Source organism: Sphaerodactylus townsendi, linkage group LG09, assembly GCF_021028975.2.
Source record: "Sphaerodactylus townsendi isolate TG3544 linkage group LG09, MPM_Stown_v2.3, whole genome shotgun sequence".
Taxonomy (NCBI): domain Eukaryota; kingdom Metazoa; phylum Chordata; class Lepidosauria; order Squamata; family Sphaerodactylidae; genus Sphaerodactylus; species Sphaerodactylus townsendi.
Genome location: NC_059433.1, coordinates 42,801,956 through 42,822,563, shown reverse-complemented (window position 1 = coordinate 42,822,563; position 20,608 = coordinate 42,801,956). Strand labels below are relative to the sequence as shown.

Genomic DNA, 20,608 nt, shown 5'->3' with positions numbered 1-20,608 from the left:
TTAACAATTTTTATTGTTACACTTTCTCCCATGAAGGCATGATAGCTAAATTATATATAATGTCATACCCGTTAAAAACAAAACATCATCTGCTACCAGAAAATATACACCAGGCCTCCTTGCCAAAGTTTTCTAAAGCTGTTTTGCCTTACCCTGGTTCCTAAAGGCAACCCTTTCCTTACCTAGAGCAGCAAAACCACTTCCATCAAAAAAAGTTCCTTCCTGAACTGTTTCATAGCATTTATTCACACCAAAGCTGGAGACTGGACTCCCTCTATCCAGCTGCTTGCTATTAATGGTTACTTCACCAATACATGCAGGGATACTGTGAGTGATCTGCAAAAGCAATTTAACACCATGGTTACTACATTATACACACAAAGCCATATTACTTTAGAGCAATAATTCTCTGTAGACAGGGTCAGTGACTGAGCAATCCGCATAGTTATTAGCACAGAGAAAGAAAATAATTAGTGTAACTGCAAGATGAGCACTAACAGTAAAAAGAGATACCCCTGGTACAGTGCAATTTAACACTGTTTTTGTTATGACTGCGAACAGGAGAAGGCTAATTATGGAGACTGACGATGTCCTTGATTATTTCAGACACAGCCGTCTCTAAGTTTAGACAGAAATCATGGGTCTTAGCATTACTTTTTAAACTATTGTCCCCACCTTGCATTAGACAAGTATGAGGCAGCAACAGATTTTTTTAAGGATGTGAAAGGGACCTAAATTATAGACTCAGAAGACTGATGTGCATTTCAAACCAATAAAGTGAAATATATAAGCAAAACTATGGAGGCACCAACTTTTGATGCCAAAACATGTAAGCTAAGAGACAGAGAGTATTTTAAATCTCTTTGTCTTGACTGTTATCACAAGATCAGATATTTGTGCCCCACAATTCTTTACATGGATTGTACATTTCAGTGTATCACTGTAAATCCTTCTTCTTTCACAGGGTGGTAAAATTTGGCTGATCTACATGGCAACAAAGCACATAAGGACCCTTAAATTGAAAATATTTTTTACATTTCCAATGTTCTTGGCTCTGTAATCTATGGGAAGACCCCCTAGATACAGCTTCCCATCTACATCCAGTGTGATACCATCTCCTGGAATGTTTACAGCCCCAGATTCTTGTCCATCAACTATGATTACACCTCTCCTTTTAGCATATTCTGTCTTCACCTGAAAGATAAAATACAGTATTTGTAAGATCACTGACAGAAAGACTGAGAAGCATCAAATCAAGAACTGAATCCTTTATGCTGTCTTAGATTCGAATGATCGTTGGGCAATTTTTTAATGCTTATCATGAGTAACCATATGTGAGCTAATGTTTCATTTTTGTTGTTGCGAATTTTGCCTTGGTTATACTTGCAATGTCATCCTAAGCAGTTACATCCTTCTAAATCTGTTGAAGTCAATATGTTTAGATGGGTATGACTCTGCTGGATTGCACTGTTAACACACAATGAACCGGGCTGAAGAAAAAGTACTTGAAGCTCTTACCATATGCCACTTTCCATCACTGATGACTGCGTCATGAAAAGCTACTGCCTTTCCTTTTCCAAGGTCAAATGAGAAATAAAGCTTCCCCCCATGTAACTGAAGAGCAGCATAATCAACTTGTTTGAGGTGTGTCATGTAGTATATCAGGCCACTAGAAGCAAAGGTCCTCAGAGTAATCTGCACAGAAAACCTAGAAATAAAAAATATGTCTCATGAGAGCCTGGGAAGGAGACCCCTGAGAGCCCCACTTAAACTCTACCACATTTCCACAAGGGAAAGTATAGTGAACATAAAATAAAAAGGAATATCATTTCACATTCTGACTGTAATTATATGATACAATAGCATTTATTGCACAGACAAATGCCATTACAATCAATTGCAAAGAAGAGAAAACATAATACATAAATCATATCATTAAAATAAGCAAAATAATAACATCATTAAAACAATCTAAAAGTACTTGCGATGCTAAAACATTTCCCATACTGATTGCAGTTTGAATAAAAGAAGCCAGGTAGTTGTATCTCAGTTTTAGAAATCATAAAATGGGTCTGAGAGCTCAAATACTGACTAAAAACTGGCAGTCATTTGTATTCAGGTCTTCTGCCCACCAACTTTTGGTTGCACTGCTTAATGTCAGAGAACGTTGCAAACACTGCAATTATTGAAAGCAACTGTCAGTCACATACAAGAGAGAGAGAAATCACAAGCAAACCTTTCGAACAAATTAGACAGTATCGTGATAGAATCTAATTCAGGTTGTACTGAATTAATATAAGGCAAAAGGTGGGGAACATTTAAAGAGCAGCAGAGGTGGGCAGATGCAGAACCTTCTTCCTACACCCACTGCTACTGCTTCTTCTTAGACACTTTTCTCCCAGCAGGTGTTTAAAACTGGTCCTGCAATCCCACTGGGGCCAAAACAGCAGAACCAAAACCAGTTCAGGGTACTAGCAGATACAGAGTGGGTCTGGATTCCCTCTCTAGCTCCTCTTCTCTGTAGCCCCTCACCAATACTGAAGGAATGAGCCATTATTCTCACACACAGGGTTACCACCATAACATCTAGTATATTGTGTCTTGAAAGAGAAAGAACCATTAGCTATAAAGAAATGTGGAAAGAAGATAGACAGGCCAACATCTAGAATGATGAAGTAGCCATATGAAGGCAGGGAGGTATAACCAGATAGAGTAACTGTAGAACAGTGGCAGAAGAAAAATCTAAGAAAAGAAGCTGAGGAAAAAAGATGAAGCCGTCAAGGAATATTTGTACATTTGAATTTACACCCAGACATTTTCTAGTTTGAGGGCAAGACGGAACTTTCTTTGAAGCAAGAAACTCGGCAGTGAGTGAAGTGAATCTACATTTCATGATTGTTTGGAATTGGTTTGCAGGCTTGGAGCCAGCTTTTCCCAGTCTAAGGCCCCTTCCGCACACGCAAAATAATGCATTTTCAAACCACTTTCACAACTGTTTGCAAGTGGATTTTGCCATTCCGCACAGCTTCAAAGAGCACTGAAAGCAGTTTGAAAGTGCATTATTCTGCATGTGCGGAATGAGCCTAAGTAACTGTGTACTAAACAAAGACATACTTAGGGCTCCTTTGCCATGACCTTTTGGATTACATTTAGCAACTGCAGAATGGTCCTGCAAAACAGAAGCATACCGTGGGCATTCATTTAAACCCAAGGAAACATCTCAGGGAAAACCCAACACAAGTGGATGAGTTATGAACAAAAATGCTCAGGAACACTGGCAAAATTGATGAAAAACTGCAGGGCTCCCCCACCCTTGAAACAACCCCTCACAAACCTAGCTGAGTGCTTTAAGTTTTATGGAGACATGAATGTGTGCTGAACTCTCCACAAACCTATGGCATCTGAAAATGTTGAACTGGGATAAAATGGTGCTCTGAGTGACACAACCATCTCAAATTTAAAAATAAAATAAAACATCTTGAAGGCAAACAATATTTTACAGCAGTTTGCAAATCTAAACTACTATGTCATTTTATTATGATAATTAGTGATGTAGAAATACCTACTTCTTTCTTACTGTGGTCTGATTGAAAAGTAGCACCAAGTGGGTGCTTCTGAAAAGTCCAAATTGAAGAGCCCCAGGTATAGGTTTCTGTAAATCATCTTCGGCACACTGTTTCTGTTAATGAAAGAAACAACATAATATTATTTTAGGTGTACCAAAATATCCCGCAGCTTAGTTCTGACTTACTTATAATTCAAAGTACAGATCAAAAATATATAATAAACAAACTCTATCATCGTCATTCAGGTGAACATGATATAAGCAATTATTAACAACTGTTGCATGTTTTATGAACAACTGTTAACAAATTAATTATTAACAACTGTTGCACATAGTTATTCATTCAGAAAGAATTTAAATAGTTTGTCACCAATATGTCCCATAACTAGTGCTTTTGCTTGAAAGTAATCCCTCTAGCCGCCTGTAATACGTGTATACTGCCGGAACAATCTTGAGCCCGCTTCCGCCACGGCCGTGCGCTATCCACGCGGCAGAATTCTTGCCAGCGTGGAGACGGAGGCCGTTCGCATGGAAGCATGCGGGTGGCCTCCAGAGAGGCCGGCAGGCGGCTCCTATGAAGACGCCCTCTTCCCTACCCGTCCCCTCACACGTGTCCCCGTCGTCGGCCTGCTGGCCGTGAAATACCTGCAGCTGCCCTCCGACCTCCAGGGTCCGAGGACAGCGTAAAGCCGAACTGCCAACAGGCCAACAGATGCTGGAACGCCGCAACAGTGAAACTATGTTCAGCGGTGCTGTTAAGCGCAGCATCGCGGAATATCGCTGTTGCGGAAAAACAACCAACTAAAGGGGTTTGTTTTGAAAATGACTAGCGCCGCCCTGGGGAGAGGCGCGAATCAGGTGCTAATGCGAGCGGCGTACACCTGAAGGCGTTTTACCGCCAGACGTCGTTTTAGCCCGTCGCGGAAAGGCGTACATTACTGAAGATATCTATCTATATCTTAGCCCCCTTCCGCACATGCAAAATAATGCGTTTTCAAACCACTTTCACAACTGTTTGCAAGTGGATTTTGCCATTCCGCACAGCTTCAAAGAGCACTGAAAGCAGTTTGAAAGTGCATTATTCTGCATGTGCGGAATGAGCCTTTTATTGCTGAGGATATCTATAATCAAGGTTATGTCTACAATTGGATGCTTCCATCTAAATCATTTGTGTCAACTAAAATAGATTTCTTGGAGGGATTAGGAATTAAGGAGCACAGATTTTGATTGCAACAAAGGTTCAACAAGTACTTCAGGAGAAGAGATAGACACGACTAGAGAGAAAGCAGTCAAGAACTGCTTGAAATCCTCAGCAATATAAGGCTTTTGAGCAGCAATCTAAGATTTTTGAGCAAAGCCTGACTCAAACAGCATAGTCAATTTATCTGATAAAATTCTCACTCCACAACAAATTATTTAAATTCTTACTGAACAAATACTTGTGCCCATATTTTATGTTCTCCTAAAATCTATAAGGAGGGCTTCCCACCACCTGGGAGACCAATAGTATCAGGCATAAAGTCAGTTTTTGAACTGTTCGCTCAATATTTAGATTATCATTTTCAGCCACATAAAAGGGTCGGCCACATTTATAAAAGATGCTACTGATTTCATAAAGAAAATAGAGGGCTCAAAAATTCCATCAGATGCAATATTATTAACTATGGACATGGGGGCACACTATACCAATATTCCCGATGATGAAGAAAGATCAGTAGCAGATGATGTCCTTTTCAAGCATACTATTAAGGATCCACCTACACAGTTTCTGATTCAGTTACTGGATTTTGTTTTAGAGAAGAACTATTTTAGGTTCAATTATCAATTTTATTTAAAAAATGAATCCCATATTCCATTTTTGGACACTGTAGTAAATGTAGATATGCAACATAGATTGTAAGTTTCATTCTACAGAAAGCCCACGGATTGTAATTCATATCTGAATTTTAATTCATATCATCCACAGCATTTCAAAATCAATCTCCCATATGCAGTGGTGAGATTCAAATAATTTAACAACTGGTTCCAGTGGTGGGATTCAAATAATTTAACAACTGGTTGTTTACAAGCACCATTTTAACAACCAATTCTGCCGAAGCAGTGCGAACCTGCTGAATCCCACCACTGCCCATATGACTTATTTTTGAGAATGAAAAGAATGAAAAGAAACAGGAATAAGGATTATTAAAAAGTAGTGTAGAGTGTAGAAGTGCTTATTAAACAAGGTGCAAGGTGATTAAAGCAGCAAGGAATAGGGTTGAGTTAGTTCCACAAGGTTCTCTATTTTATGCAAGACCAAAAATAAATATAAACAGACTCTCCTGTGGGTTCATACACTCTCCTCTTAGTTACAATATTAAAAATGTGATTTATAAATTTGGTCATTGGTAGCTGATATACTGGTGTATCAACAACCTCTTCTAATGGGGTTTAGGAGAATCTGAAGTACCAGGGATCTCCTTATCAGATCAGATGTGAAAAGCAAAATTAGAAAAAACATCAGTTGTGTGTGGACACTTTAAATGTGGCTCATGTTCTGTTTGTAAGCTTACTATGGAAATAAAATGTTTTGAATATCCAAGAAAAGCTTGTACAAAAGACACTGTACATTTCTCCAATCGTAACTCGAAAATGTTGCATATGTGATAAAATGTAAATATGACCTAATACATATTGGAAAAACATCTAGACCCATTAAAGTTAGAATTTTGGAGCACTTATCATAGATCAGAAATCAGAGGCTCCATTCATAACACACTTTCGACATGCACCTGAATCACTGAGATTCTTTGTAATACAAAGCTGAATTTGGACTCTATAAATATTAACTTGACATGACATTTATATCCATTACAGTCTAATTAAATACATAGACTTGGCACCATTTTACCTGGAGGTCTTTAAGAGAGCAAAACATCCCAACTGAGCCTAATAACACTGTGAACATAAGAGGAAGCCAAGTTAAAGCAAAACAAGGATGTTGATGATCTGACCATCCTGAGGTCTGTAACTAGTTTATTATTAATTTATTTCTCCCTTTAATGTATATTATAGTTTTGTACTGTTTGTAATAAAGAGCAAGCATAAGCCTGTAGAAATGGTATTCGAGGCAAGCATCTATCTGGAAAACTGTTCTACAAGGCTACTTTTCTGTCATACGAGGCTGCTCCAGACAACATGGAAACACTATAATTTAATAATATTGTTGTCTAGTATTGTTAAGTATTCTGATGTAAAAAGAGCTGGGAGTGAGAGATGCAATAAGATTACTTTTGAGCAAAGGATTGAGTTTCATTTAAATGGATATTTGATTTATTTTGAATACTTGGGAGAACTTATGATTTAAGTAAGATCTTACATTGGGTGGTGTTTTTATTGAGGTACGATGTTTGTTGCCTCTGTTCCTTGCTTGTGTAGTATTTGTTATACAATATGCACAATTCTATGCCAGAAAAAGAGCATGAATGTAGCAACTATTACCCCTTCCTATTGAATGTATGCTCGCAGTGGACTGAATGGAAATCCCAGATATTTCCTTCCATGAAAGGATCAAAACAATAAAAAAACTTCTGGCCAATTAACAGTACAATCTTAAATCCAATCAATAAATTGCTTGGTACACCAAGTCCTATACTGGTAACTTGGACATGCTGCAGACTGCCTGAAAGTATGGTGATATAGTGGTGCACTAGCACCACACTAGCGTAAACCTGTGCCAGTGAAGGGTGCTGGCAAAGTGAGACTGAAATGGGTGATACTAGGGTTGTGGCAGGGAAGGATAGGGAATCAGTCAATAAACTAAACCCACATCCTTCAGCCCACACTCTGCTCCTGTGAAAAACACTCGTATTAGCATAAAATTCCTGCAGAACTCAATGAAGTGAAAAAACAACAACAGCCAGGAAACAGCCAGTTGAAATGATAGGGTACATGGCATGGGGATAATATCTCTAACACGTCACTTTAGACATACTAAACAAACACACACACAATGTGTGGGGCAACTTTTGGTGATGGGAATTCAAGAGATAGGGAACTTTGGGACAAGAAGAGAAACTGCACAACATCCAAATAGGAGAATGGGAATAAAATTGTAGCCGCATATTGCTAACAATGCCTTGCTCAGAACTTTTGCAGATGTTCCACTTCAAGGAACAAATACCAATCTGGACCTTCCTTTCCCTGCAAGTGAAGATGTAAGGAAAATGTATCTCATCCTACGCAAATGTCCTCCACACTTCCACCCGCAGTCCCAGCAACTGGTACTTATTATGTATTGTTTGAAGAACCCATTGTTACTAAACCCCCCCAAAGTACTGAGAAAGCTAGGAATAAATATGAACAGATTCACCTTGCAGTGATAGAAAAATAAGAATGCCAGACCATAAAGTTCCAGGAAGGAGAGGAATAAGTAAATAAGAAATGCATGAAGATTATTTCCAGGCCAGTGAGGAAAAGTGAAATCAAATGTGACAAGACAGTTTTTTTATGTGAGCACAGTCACAGGTGAACAGAGGTAGAGGACACAGACATTGGTGTGGTAGAAGTGACAAATGGGAGAGTGCTTTGTACATGTCAGCTCCTATCTATTGACATGGCTTAAAGTTCAAGACAATGAAAACAAAAGATGTCTGAGCAATGGGATACATTGCAAGGCTTCCTGAGTGTACTTTCCTACAAAATTGGACTTTATTATGTGCCATTCACAGCATAAACCAAAATAACATCACAAGGCTTCATTCAAAAACATTTTTATAACTACCTGTCTGATTCTTTGAGATCTCTGTGCTGAAGAACAGAAAGGAAAATATATTGCCCTGACTACTCTTCCCCTACATGCTGTTAACAGGATTCATTTTGTCAGTGGAGGGATTGTATAACATACTTCCTTGATGTCATTAAGAGACCTAAACGAAATTGGTTGCATCTGCATTTCAGACAGAATCTCAGTATCTTCTGGCTGGATGTTGAATTTAGGTTTCTCCAAAAGGAAGCAGCTGTCCATATCAACACCCTCATATCTTACTGCAGTGGTGAAATCCAAAAGTCTGAAATTTAAATAGAGAAGAAATTAGTAAAATGGCCTTCCTCAGGAAGTCAGTAAGTTATCCACAATCATGTCATTCCACAAACTGTATAAAATGGAGTTGTTCAGGAGAGCTTTTTTTGAAGGTAACAGTGCTATACTACAACAGAATAATTCAGGAAGGCACTTAATAAAGGGACAGGAAATGAAGATTAGGACATCATATCAATATTGCTGCACATATTACCAGTCATTATTTCATTGTTTTCTGCTGATGTAATCCCATTTTTCTTCATTATATCCACACTCTATATCATGCCTAATATGCCAATTGCATTTAGACTTTAGTAATCCTGTTTGTACTGACCTATGTTGTGCTTATTAGCTGTCTCTTTTTGTTAATGATCTATCCTGTATAATCTACTCAGTGAGAAAGGAAGACTATAAATACAACAAATAAAATAAGTTTGTCAAAGGTTTCACGGCCAGAATCACTGGGGTGTTGTGTGGTTTCCAGGCTGTATGGTCATGATCTAGTAGCATTTTCTCCTGACGTTTCACCTGCATCTGTGGCTGGCATCTTCAGAGGATCATCTGAAGATGTCAGCCACAGATGCAGGCAAAATGTCAGGAGAAAATGCTACAGCCGGAAACCACACAACACCCCATAGAATAAGTTCTTTTTCCCATCAGATTAGTCCCTTCCGCACACGCAAAATAATGCATTTTCAAACCACTTTCACAACTGTTTGCAAGTGGATTTTGCTATTCCGCACAGTTTCAAAGAGCACTGAAAGCAGTTTGAAGTGCATTATTCTGCATGTGTGGAATGAGCCTTAGTAAAACTGAGTCAGTATGGTGTTATGGTTAGAGTGTTGGATTATGATTCAAATCCCTCCTCTGCCAAGGAAGATTGCTGGGTGACATTGGATTAATCACATAAACACCTTATTGGGTTGTTGTGAGATAAAATGGGAGAAAGGGAAATGATGCAAGCCACATTGGGTCCTACTGGGGAAAAAAGACAGATTATAAATGAAGTAAATAAGTATGCAAGTAAATAAATAGAATTGCTCCTTGATATTTGTTATACCTGGTTAAATAAGGGGATGTACTTTAATGTCCTTCTAGGAGTACATGTATAGACGGAAATGACTTTACTGATTGATCTTATAATTCATCCATCATTCTTCAAGGATCTCAGGGCAGTATACATGGTAACCATTTTAACTTTTCAACTGTTCTGTAAGTATGTTAAGCTAAGAGGCAATGACTGGCCTACACAGTGAGCTTCATGGGAAATCAGGGATTTGAAACCAGGTCTCCAAAACTATATTCCAACTTTCTATACACCGTACCATTTTAAACATAAGCATACATTAAACTTACTCCATGTTAAATATCAGGTTGGTTATACAACCATGGAAAGAGCCAGTCATCTTGATCCCCAAAATGCTTTCTCCTGCAGGAATCCCACCGATGTAGAAGTTAGATATGTTCACCGGACTAGCCTCTGCCAGTGGTCCAAGTCTGATTTCTGCAGGGCTATTTTCATCCACTTGAACTGCTATAATTCTGGGAAGAAGGTCAGGAATGCAACGTTATTAAAGGATAACCTATTTCAGCTGTAAGAACAATAACTGCTAGGAAATATAAAGATCCACTGATTTGATAATCTACATTAAACCACGGAAAGATAATGCAGGGTTTTTGGAATATCTTTAATTAATTTCCAGTTCTTATCTTATGGACAGATAACATACATGTGACATATCTTTCTCAGACTAATAAATATTAAAAACAGCTAATTGTGTTTACTTTTTCTATCAATGTTTGATGTGATTCCCTCTGGTGGCCCAAAACGTCTAGAGAGTTTAAGAGAGCTTTCATGCGCAACTTAATCAGTAGCTGGTGAGCTGTATGCAATTACCATACAAATCAGAACCCCTACACGAACAACAGAAAAACACAACTGTGATTATGGCACTAAAATGAGCAGAACTAAGTCGGTTCTGCAGGGAATATGCTAGACTGATAGCAATAATTAAAACAAGTACTTCAGCTTGTACCTTTTATTCCGAGTCAGGATGACAGAATGTTCTTGCCCGTCACTGTAATTTCCATTAGTAGACCAGACCATGACCTTTCGTGTACTTCCTCTGTCCCCAGCATTAATGTGCACTGCCAGGTGGCCATCAGACAACATGATGGAGAAGAAGGGCTAACAGCATGTTAATGGTCATGTTAGTATTTACTTTCTTTGTACGGCACTTGCATCACAACAGCATGTATCCAACCATACAACTGCAAAGAGTACTTAAGTCTTTAGAAGAGGGGTTATCAATTTCCACTGGTTCCTTCTTTCCTTTGCAGACACCCTACCACTTTGCACTCTATGCTATTCCTGATTGTCCAATGATGACACTTCAACAAATACAGAGATCTGAGCAGCAGGGGAAAGTCCCAGTCGCAAGGTCTACTGGTCACTGGGTACAAACCAACAACATAAAACTGAAGGTATCAAATAAATTAAAATAACTTAAAATATAAACCAGCTCAACCACTTCAAGACAAAGAAAGTCTTTCATGTCATCCAGATTAAATGGACCAAAAAGATATTGCCCTATATCAGAAGCACAAATTTGATAATGTGATAGAACTCTCGCGCTAGGATCCTTTCATGTTCAAGATATATTAATTTTTTTCAGCCCAAATATTTCAAGTGATGTTTTTAAAAGCAGAGGCTGAGGGTGAAGCTTAGAGCGGGGCCATGCATCTAGCCCCTCCCTCTTGTGGGTGGGGCTACCCCTAGCCCCTCCCCCAGAATCTGTCCTTTTAAAAGCACATCTCCAGAGGCTGGCAGTGGCTTCTGCTCTCCCCAGGCTCTGGGGAGGGCAGAGGCTGAGCTGCGGGGGGCCTGGAGGGGAGTGAGAGGGGCGGTGCCCCACCCCCTCCCTAGAGGCTGGCTCCTGCTCTCCCCGGGGCCTGGGAAGGGCAGAAGCTGGCTCGGCATCTTCGGGCTCCTTCGGCCCACCCAAGTTGTCGCTCCCACAAAGTGTGCAGGGTCAAGGGAGCCTGAAGATGACATCATGTTTGGGCTTCCTCAGCCCCACCCACTTTGATGATGATGTGGGCAGGGCCAAGGGAGCCCAAAGACACTGAGGCAGCTGGACTTCCTGCTGCCTCGTCGTCTTCCCAAAGGCATCTGGTCACGTGTGGGGCCAATTTTGTGCCCCCACGTGACCAGATTAGTTGCGCCCAGGGACAGTGGTAGATGTGCCACTGAGTTTGATCTAAAAGGAAAATCAAATTTTCCCATTCAAAATGTGATCATTCATCATTTCATGGGATGGGCAGTCCAGAAAAGTTGGTGGTACAGATATGTTATATTGGGGCTATTCAGCTAAACTGGCCAAACCAACGACAGTTGAACAATTTCCCCTCCCCGCAAAAAGATTGAGATATAGAATTCTGAAAAATTTTCACTCCCATTTAAAAAGCAGGACCATGACATTTGAAAATGCAAGAGCATCAGTACTAAAGGGTGGGATTCAGACAATTTTTTCAGAAGTGCAAGGATTTCTACCCTCAGAGAGCCTTTTCTGCCACCTCCTTGTCCTGCATCAGCCCCAAATACACTCTAAAATCCTGTCCCTGGAAATTACCTCTTCCTCAAGAACAAAACTTCAGGGGACATGTCAGGCTGCTGTGAGAGAGAAAAGGCAGGGAAATTGATCTTCATAGGTGGAAATCCTTGCACACTTCAAAGTGACTAGTCTAGATCCAAGTCTAAGAATGGCCAAATACATACCAGATTAGCTTGCCTGCGTCTTCGCTTTTCTGCACTTTTACCAAGTCCCACAAGGATAATGCCAGTGGCTTTCTTCGTTATAAAAGTGGCCATAAGTTGAGATTCTTGTAAAAGAGGCTTCGGTGGCAACTCAATGTAACCACTACTTAATATGCTAGCTGTAAGTACAGGCTGTTTTGCAAAAGAAGAGAAATATCAATGAATTAGATCATTATGTATTAGAGAAAGGCAGTGCAAATACCATTGTTTGACACTTCATCAACAGGCTAACAATACATCACATAAAGTCATTATTCAGTATTAGCTTCTCATCAGCAAGCAGCAATGATGGATCCAATCAAGTTGGTCGCATGTCCTACCTCCAGGATGCAGCCTTTTCTCACACCATATGAGTTTTTAAGTAAGTCAAATGTAGAACGAGATATTTCTAAATTCTTAATACATCCCACATATCTTCTATCGTTAATTCCTTTCCTAAAAAAGAAATTAGTAAGCAAAGATAAACTGGGAGAAACATAGGCAATACCTTCCTAAGCAGGGTTACATTGTTCTAAGCCCCTTATTCTTTATTTAGAAAATTATTTCCTTTTCTTTATTGAGAAACATTATATGCTGTCAAGGGTAACTGTTGGAGGTAGCTTACCAAATAAACCAGAATAAAAACACAACATATTAAAAGTTGTACTTTGGGACAATCAGTATTTATTATCATGGTAAACAACCACCATATTTAAAAATACAAAGAATTAATAATAATTCCAATCTACAATAATTTCTGATCTCATGGTTTGGAGATACTAAAATTCCAAATACAATTTACATGTTTTAGAATTATGAAATTACCTCCCCACTGAAGCACATATGGATTTTCGTGCTGTGCAAAATTTTGCTACCTTTTCTGTTATCTGACTAAATTTATCTGCTAGAAGAATAAGTAAGATTTTTTCAGATCTTCTAGGGAATTTCCATAAAATGGGAAAAAGCAGATTGTACAGCATAACAGAACATGCTCAACTGATTCCAGTTGTTGACTGCCACAAGGGCAATTTCATTGTGAATAAAGAGGTTTTTTATTATTCATTTATTTATTATTTATTTAATTTAATATACCGCCCCATTCCCGAAGGGCTCTGGGCTGTGTACAACATAAAATCACATAAATATCTCCCTTTTAGCAGCTCAGAAGACAGTTTATTAAATCACACCTTAGTGAAAGCTGCTATTGTTTTTGGGTGGCCAAGATAGTTCGTTGGTACAAATTTGCTGGTACAAGGTTTCCCAGATAGTTTGGTGGTAGAAATTGTTTAAATTCTATGTAACTGTATTTTCTGGCAAAACTCAAATGTGGTTGCAGCTCTACATCTTGGCTCCTTTGACTGAACTCAGATAGAGCTTTAGTATAACCTGTATTTATTAAATCCCCAGGCAGAAACTTTGGGACAAAGTTGGACACTGGTTTTAGAAGGATGTTTCTTCATAGGATGGCACTGAGAGTCATTTTATAGAAGTCAAAGAAATAGTTGTCTGATTACACAATTTAAAACATCAGCTACTTTGCAGTGGCTGCTGAAGACACATTTAAATCAGCATTACAGAATATAGTGAGCACTCTATGAAAGCAAGCAGACACAAATGTACAGTGACCACTCTTCACAATGAAGCATTGCATGCTATTCACAACTTACAAATCACACAGTAAGCAACCTTTTTTTCCTGCTTGTCACTAAAATGGTCAGGTAGCCAAAATGGTGTTCATATTAGTTGTGCAATTCTGAATAGAGTTACACCCTGATGTGTGTTTGTGGGGGAATTACACTCATATTTCCTGCAAGCATCTTATATGTCTTGCAACATAGTTGGGATGATTAGAAGCACTTCTGGCAAATTTTACATGCAGAAGGCAACTCTGAAATTGAAAGTAGGTTTATTTTTGTGAGAAAAGGAGTAAGGGAGATCCAGGCAGTTTCCAAGAAGGCAGATATGGATCTGTGTCTGAGGAACATTCTAAGAGTGGATGAATATTGCCAAGACAAGCTTCCCCACTCCCATGTTCCTCTGACCAATATAATGAAGTCTTTGATTTTCTGCAGGACTATTCCTGGTTTCACTAAATAAGTATGGTCATTTCACATTGTATCTGAACTGGTCTTATGTTTAGAAGATTAAATTCCTAAGCAAGTAAGAAGGAAAATTATTTTTAACCTACTTCACTGTCCTTGATCGTGGCAACCCACCAATGTAAATTGGATCCTTATCAGAACGATTCAGGTCAGAGGCTGTACCAGGAGATTCTCCTTGTTTGGATTCTTTAGAACTGAGGTTCTGAGCATCCATAACTGACAAGATCCCTGAGGGGCAATGAAATAAAAAATTGGCAAACAGAAATAAGTACCTCATAGTTTTCTTTGTTGTGGTTGATGATAGTCAAACATACTGAAAAAGAAACAGGACTAAGGCATTGTTTTGCGATTCATTAAAAGAAATTGATAAAGAAATTCCAGATCATTATTAAGCTGTCCCAATTCTTCTATCCCGTCTCCTTTCCCTGAAGCTGTCCCAAGTCTCCTTTCCCTGAAGACATAATATGAATCATATGGCCTCCTTGCTACTTCAACAGGCAATGGATATTTCAGCTTTTCATTCTTTTTAAAAAGCCTCCTACATTCTGTAGGTTTTCTGGTTTGCAAAAGAAATCTTAGGCTGCTTCCGCACATGCAGAATAATGCACTTTCAAACTGCTTTCAGTGATCTTTGAAGCTGTGTGGAATAGCAAAATCCACTTGTAAACAGTTGTGAAAGTGGTTTGAAATCGCATTGTTCTGCATGTGCGGAAGGGGCCTTAGAAAGCACTTTGGCAGCAGATTTCCTAATGGTTCAGAAACTATAAACTAGTATCACAAATTCCTGTTTTTATTTTCATGCTTCACAAACCAATTTACTTGTGAACCATGAATTTTAGGCTAAAAAAAGCCTCCCGATGAGATCCAGAGTATATTCTCTGATTTCTTCTTGCCAGTCACTTAGCTTCAATTCTGGAATCCAGTCCTGAATCAGAATGAGACTAACCTTAAACTAAACTCTTATTGTGACTCAGTTGGTATGTAAATCAGCTCTGCTGAAAATCACTAAACTCATATTGCTGTGCAAGTCTCACATTCTGAAATTTACAGTCCAAGGCAAAGTACCTGGACTTAAAAACATTCATTATGCAATCCTATGCAATTACCCATTTCTCAACCTACTGAAATCACCAGGCCTAAATTTCAGCAACCAGAGACCAGGTCTGCTCACAATCCGACTGAAGGATATTCAATGGGCCTTAATCCCTAAGAAAGTGTTTTTGGGATTGCACTGTTAGACTTTCAGACTAGTGCAGAAGATAAACAGCCATTCAAAATTCTGTTTAGGGTTAAGATAAACAAACCTAAGTGGGTGCTGTATTAGATAAACTCTCCCTAAGAACTTTACTTTAGGCATTGGAATCAGGAAGCATGCATGAATTTAAAAGTGCCTTGTAATCCACACAATGCCACTTCACACTATGGCAAGACTGACACTAAGCTGAAAAATCCATTTGCAAACTATTGCCAAAGTGAACTGAAAGTCCAATGTGTGTGATGTCAGTTGATGAAATGTTCATAGCAAACAGTATGACAATGACTCATTTTCAGCCTATCTTTCATCAAACGAAAAGCACCTTCTTGGTTTTAAAATAATGCAGGACAGGCTATTAAAAATGAATACAACATGTGTAAACAGGGGGAGGAGGGAGCTTGTTATGAAAATAGATGTGTCTTTATCTGTGAATAATTGGAGGCTACGCCACTTGCAACTGGCAGTAACTGCATGGGATCACCACTTTTCAAGGACTGCCTTTAAGTTCATCCATGTCACAACAGAAGAACATCAAGTGATTTGACTGGGAAAGAAGCTTGTGCATAAGACCGGACCAGAAGCAAAAAAAATGATTTAGCGAAACATACAATACAAGAATGACCAGATATTACAAGTATAACAAATGGAAATTAATTAAAATACAGTAAAAATCCCAAGTCAGTAGATAAAAAACTTAAGAAATAATACAATGGGTTAGGATTTGAAAGCAATACTAGCCTGAATGTTCATGGCAGCCTGTGCATACCATGATTCCAGGTAAGTGATGTGCAGCCACAAGTTGAAAGTGGCTAAAATAGCCATGAGAAATTAAGATCTGGGGTCTGAGTAAGAAAATAGAATAGAACATAATAAGGCAAATCTTCCTCTTCTAAGACTCCACAGAGACACAAAAACAGGGTGACAGGCTTTCAGATATAACCATAGGCATACCGCCGACAGGGACAGGGGGGTCAAATGACCCAAGGCGCAATGGTGGGGGCTGCAAAATCTCCCCCTCCCCCCCACTAACCCCACTCAGAAGAGCAGGGGAGGTGCCTAAAGAGCTGGTCTTCCCTCCCCAGACTCTCGGTGGTGGGGGTGGGGCGGCTCCGATGGGCGCCATGGCAGCAGGCTAGTTTCCAGGCTGTCCGCCGCACCTGCCTGCAGGCTGGCTCCTGCAGTCCCCAGGGCCTGGAGAAGGCAAAAGCCAGCCTGCATGGAGGCCGGGTGTGGTGCTTTGGGGCAGGGCCATGCCCCATGCTCCCCTGCTCAGGGGTAGTGCTCAGGAGCATGCCCCCCAAGCCCCAAGCCTCTGTGCAGGCTGGCTTTTGCCCTCCCCAGGCCCTGAGGACTGCAGAAGCCAGCCTGCAGGGAGGCGGGGGCAGGATTCATGGACATGGCCCCACCCGTGAGCCCTACCCCAGCCTCTGTACAGGTTGGGGCTTGGGAGCACAGGGGGGCAACCAGAGAGGGTCTTGTCCCTGGGCGCCATTCCCTCCAAATACACTCCTGGTTATAATGGCCTATTAACATGGCTGTTGGAAGAGTGAAAATGGGCTGCTGTGAAGATATTGTACGTTTGTGAAAAATTATGCTGGAGATTATTTGCACTGTGGGCAAAACAAAGTGCAATGAACTTTTAGCATAACTCCAAACCCAAAAACTATGGAACTTAATAATGCTTTTTTTTACAAGATTGTGTATACATTGGGATATCTGCTTGCAAAAGAGTAAACATCTGTTCTTTTACTGTTTTTCTCTTAACATACTTTACCTTCCTTTTTGTTTCTACTGAATGAAATTTTATACCATGTTCCATTATTGTAACGATGGTCTGTTTTAAGGATAAGAGGACCAGAACCAAGATCAACAGTTAGTTTAACTTTACCATCAACAAGCTCCAGAGATAAGAAATCTCTCTGCATAAAAAAACAAAACAAAATTAGCAAATCATAGAAGCAATTAATGTTTTAAACATCTGTCTTTAGAAACAAAATCAAAATTGAGAATTTCCTGCCCTTGGCAACTGATGTATTTATTTATTTCTATGTTACCTTTTCAGAGTCCTGCTGAAGGCAATTTAGTATTTTAATTAGGCTTGGTCAATACCCTAGAAATTCGGCAAAATTCAGATTCGGATTTATTCGGGCATAAAATTATCTGTAGCTTCTTCCGCACATGAAGAATAACACATTTTCAATCCACTTTGCAGCTAGATTTCACTGTGCAGAATAGCAAAATCCGCTTGCAAACAATTGTGAAAGTGGATTGAAAGTGCATTATTCTGCACGTGCGGAAGGGGCCTGTATGTCCGAATACGACAAATGACATATTTGGATGTACCCGAATACTGAAAAATTTGGGTCCATCTGTTTTTTTGTATTTTGGTGTTTGTGCCTGCAGGGGGCGCATTTTTAAAGTTAGCGGTGATGATGATACCGACTGAGTTTGATGAAGATTGGTTTAGGGGGTCCAAAATAATGGACTCCCCAAGGGGGTGCCCCATTCCCCATTGTTTCCAATGGTAGCTAACAGGAAATGGGACTACCAGTTGGAGGGTCCATAACCCCTTGAACCAAACTTCACCAAACTCAGGTGGTATAATCAGGACTGTCTCTGGATGAGACCCGGAGATTTTGGTGCCACTAGCTTTAAAAATATGTCCCTGACGGACACCCCAAGAAATCGTTCACGATCTTCTGCTCTGCAGTGCCTTGGCACTATTGTAGCCAATGGGGAATTTCTGTGCAGGCTGCACATTTTTGAAGATAGAGGCACCAGACTTTCAAGGTTTGGATGGCTGGGCACTCATTCTGTGGGCATCAGATTCACCTTCATCTGGGTGCCTACAGCATTTGCCCCTCCCAAGCAAACTTCAGCAAAGTTGACTGGTTCCTTTCAGGAGACTCATACCAGCAGCCCTGCAGGAATTTAGACATCCCTACCCAGAACAACCTCCTCTTCTGAGTCCTCCCCAAATCTCCAGCACAGAGCCAGCTGGGCATAACAGCAACCCCACTGAAGTCTATGGTGGGAAAAGTTAATTAATTTTTCCAACCATAGAACTTGCTGAAGAACCTGGCAGATTCTGGTTCTCTGCAGTGGCTCCATTGTAGCCAATGGGGAATTTCTGTGCAGGCTGCACATTTTTGAAGATAGAGGCACCAGACTTTCAAGGTGGATCTAGGAGGCCCTTCTGGTAATAGCATCCAGTCTTGGTGAATGTTGCTTTGCGGGGGTGGGTAAGTGGGTGGTTTGACAAATTTCTGAGAGAACTCAGCCAGCAGGCTTCATGTGTAGGAGTGGGGAAACAAAAGAAGGAGGAAAATAAGAAGTTTGTTGCTGCAACTCATATATAGAAGAGTTGAATTTATATCTCCCCTTTCTCTTCTGCAGGAGACTCCAAGGGGCTTACAATCTCCTTTCCCTTGGCCCCTCACAACAAATACCCTGTGAGTTGGGTGGGGCTGAGAGAGCTCTGAAAAGCTGTGACTAGCCCAAGGTCACCCAGCTGGCGTGTGTTGGAGTGCACAGGCTAATCTAAATTCCACAGATAAGCCTCCACAGTTCAGGCAGCAGAGCAGGGAATCAAATCTGGCTCCTCCAGATTGGACTGTACCTGCTATTACCCACTACGCCACTGCTGCTCCAAAAGAAGCCTTTTGGGGGCCCATAAAATTGAACCCCCAGAAGCAAAGTTCACCAAGCCTGGATGCTATTACCAGGAGGGTCTCCTGGAGCCACCCTGAAAGTCTGATACCTCTATCTTAAAAAATGTGCAGTCTGCTTACACACTCAGAAATTCCCCATTGGCTACAATAATGCCAAGGCACTGCAGAGCAGAGAATCTGGGCAAATTTCTTGGGGTGCCTGTCAGGGATGCATTTTTAAAGCTACTGGCACCAAAATTTCAGGATCTCATCTAGAAACTGTCCTGATGATACCACCTGAGTTTGGTGAGGTTTGGTTCAGGGGGCCAAAGTTATGGACCCTCAAAGGAGTAGTTCCCATTGGAAACAATGGGGGATGGGGTACCCACTTTGGGGGGCAATAACGTTGGACCCCCTGAACCAAACTTAACCAAACATGGGTGACATCATCAGGACAGTCTCTGGATGAGACGCTGAAATTTTGGTGCTGCTAGCTTTAAAAATGCACCCTCTGCAGGCACAAATACAAAAATACCAAAAATACCAAAAAAGCCTGAATGCCTTGCATTCAGATTCGTTCATATTCGAGAAGGACATATTTGGGCCAATTTTGGCCTGAATATGCCCAAATATGCCCAGATTTGGGCCAAATATGGGACTTGGTGCATCCAAATCTCCAAGCCTAATTTTAATGGTAAGTTATCATTATGAAAACAACCAGCTGTTACACTTGTGCCATTTCACAGTATTCAACTTCTTATGCTTATAGTACTTAGCATTTCATTGTGTTCATAAACATTTCTTGTTAAAATCCATACAATGGCCTTCTAAGGGAGTTTGTGTTATTATTCTCCTGTTACTGCAGCTGAGGGTTGCGGCTGAGAGATTATGACTCACAGGAAGCTCATTAATTCATGGTAGTTTCCTCATTCATAGCTCAGGTTTTCCAGGCTGTGTGGCCGTGGTCTGGTAGTTTTCATTCCTAAGGTTTTGCCTGCATGGCCTCTGAAGATGCCAGTCATAGATGCAGGCAAAACCTTAGGAGCAAAAACTGCCAGACTATTGCCACACAGAATGAAAAACCTACAACAGCCATAGTTCACTCTCTTAGCCACAACATGCAACATAAAATTTAAAAGAGGCACCTACTCAATAAAGACATGACATTTACTTACACACCA

General features: G+C 40.3%; 1 protein-coding gene across 1 annotated transcript in view; it reads right to left on the bottom strand.

Moving 5' to 3' along the window:
* The window catches only part of LAMA1 (laminin subunit alpha 1), a 135,038-nt gene that overhangs the window by 5,145 nt on the left and 109,285 nt on the right, over nt 1–20,608 (bottom strand). The window contains exons 50-60 of the mRNA XM_048508450.1: nt 17,552–17,696; nt 14,609–14,750; nt 12,762–12,876; nt 12,403–12,573; nt 10,661–10,812; nt 9,981–10,166; nt 8,451–8,613; nt 3,567–3,679; nt 1,519–1,708; nt 1,036–1,194; nt 183–336 (exon numbers count right to left, since the gene is read on the bottom strand). Of these exons, the coding sequence (XP_048364407.1) occupies nt 183–336; nt 1,036–1,194; nt 1,519–1,708; nt 3,567–3,679; nt 8,451–8,613; nt 9,981–10,166; nt 10,661–10,812; nt 12,403–12,573; nt 12,762–12,876; nt 14,609–14,750; nt 17,552–17,696 (1,690 nt within the window). The remainder of the gene's footprint in view (nt 1–182; nt 337–1,035; nt 1,195–1,518; nt 1,709–3,566; nt 3,680–8,450; nt 8,614–9,980; nt 10,167–10,660; nt 10,813–12,402; nt 12,574–12,761; nt 12,877–14,608; nt 14,751–17,551; nt 17,697–20,608) is intronic.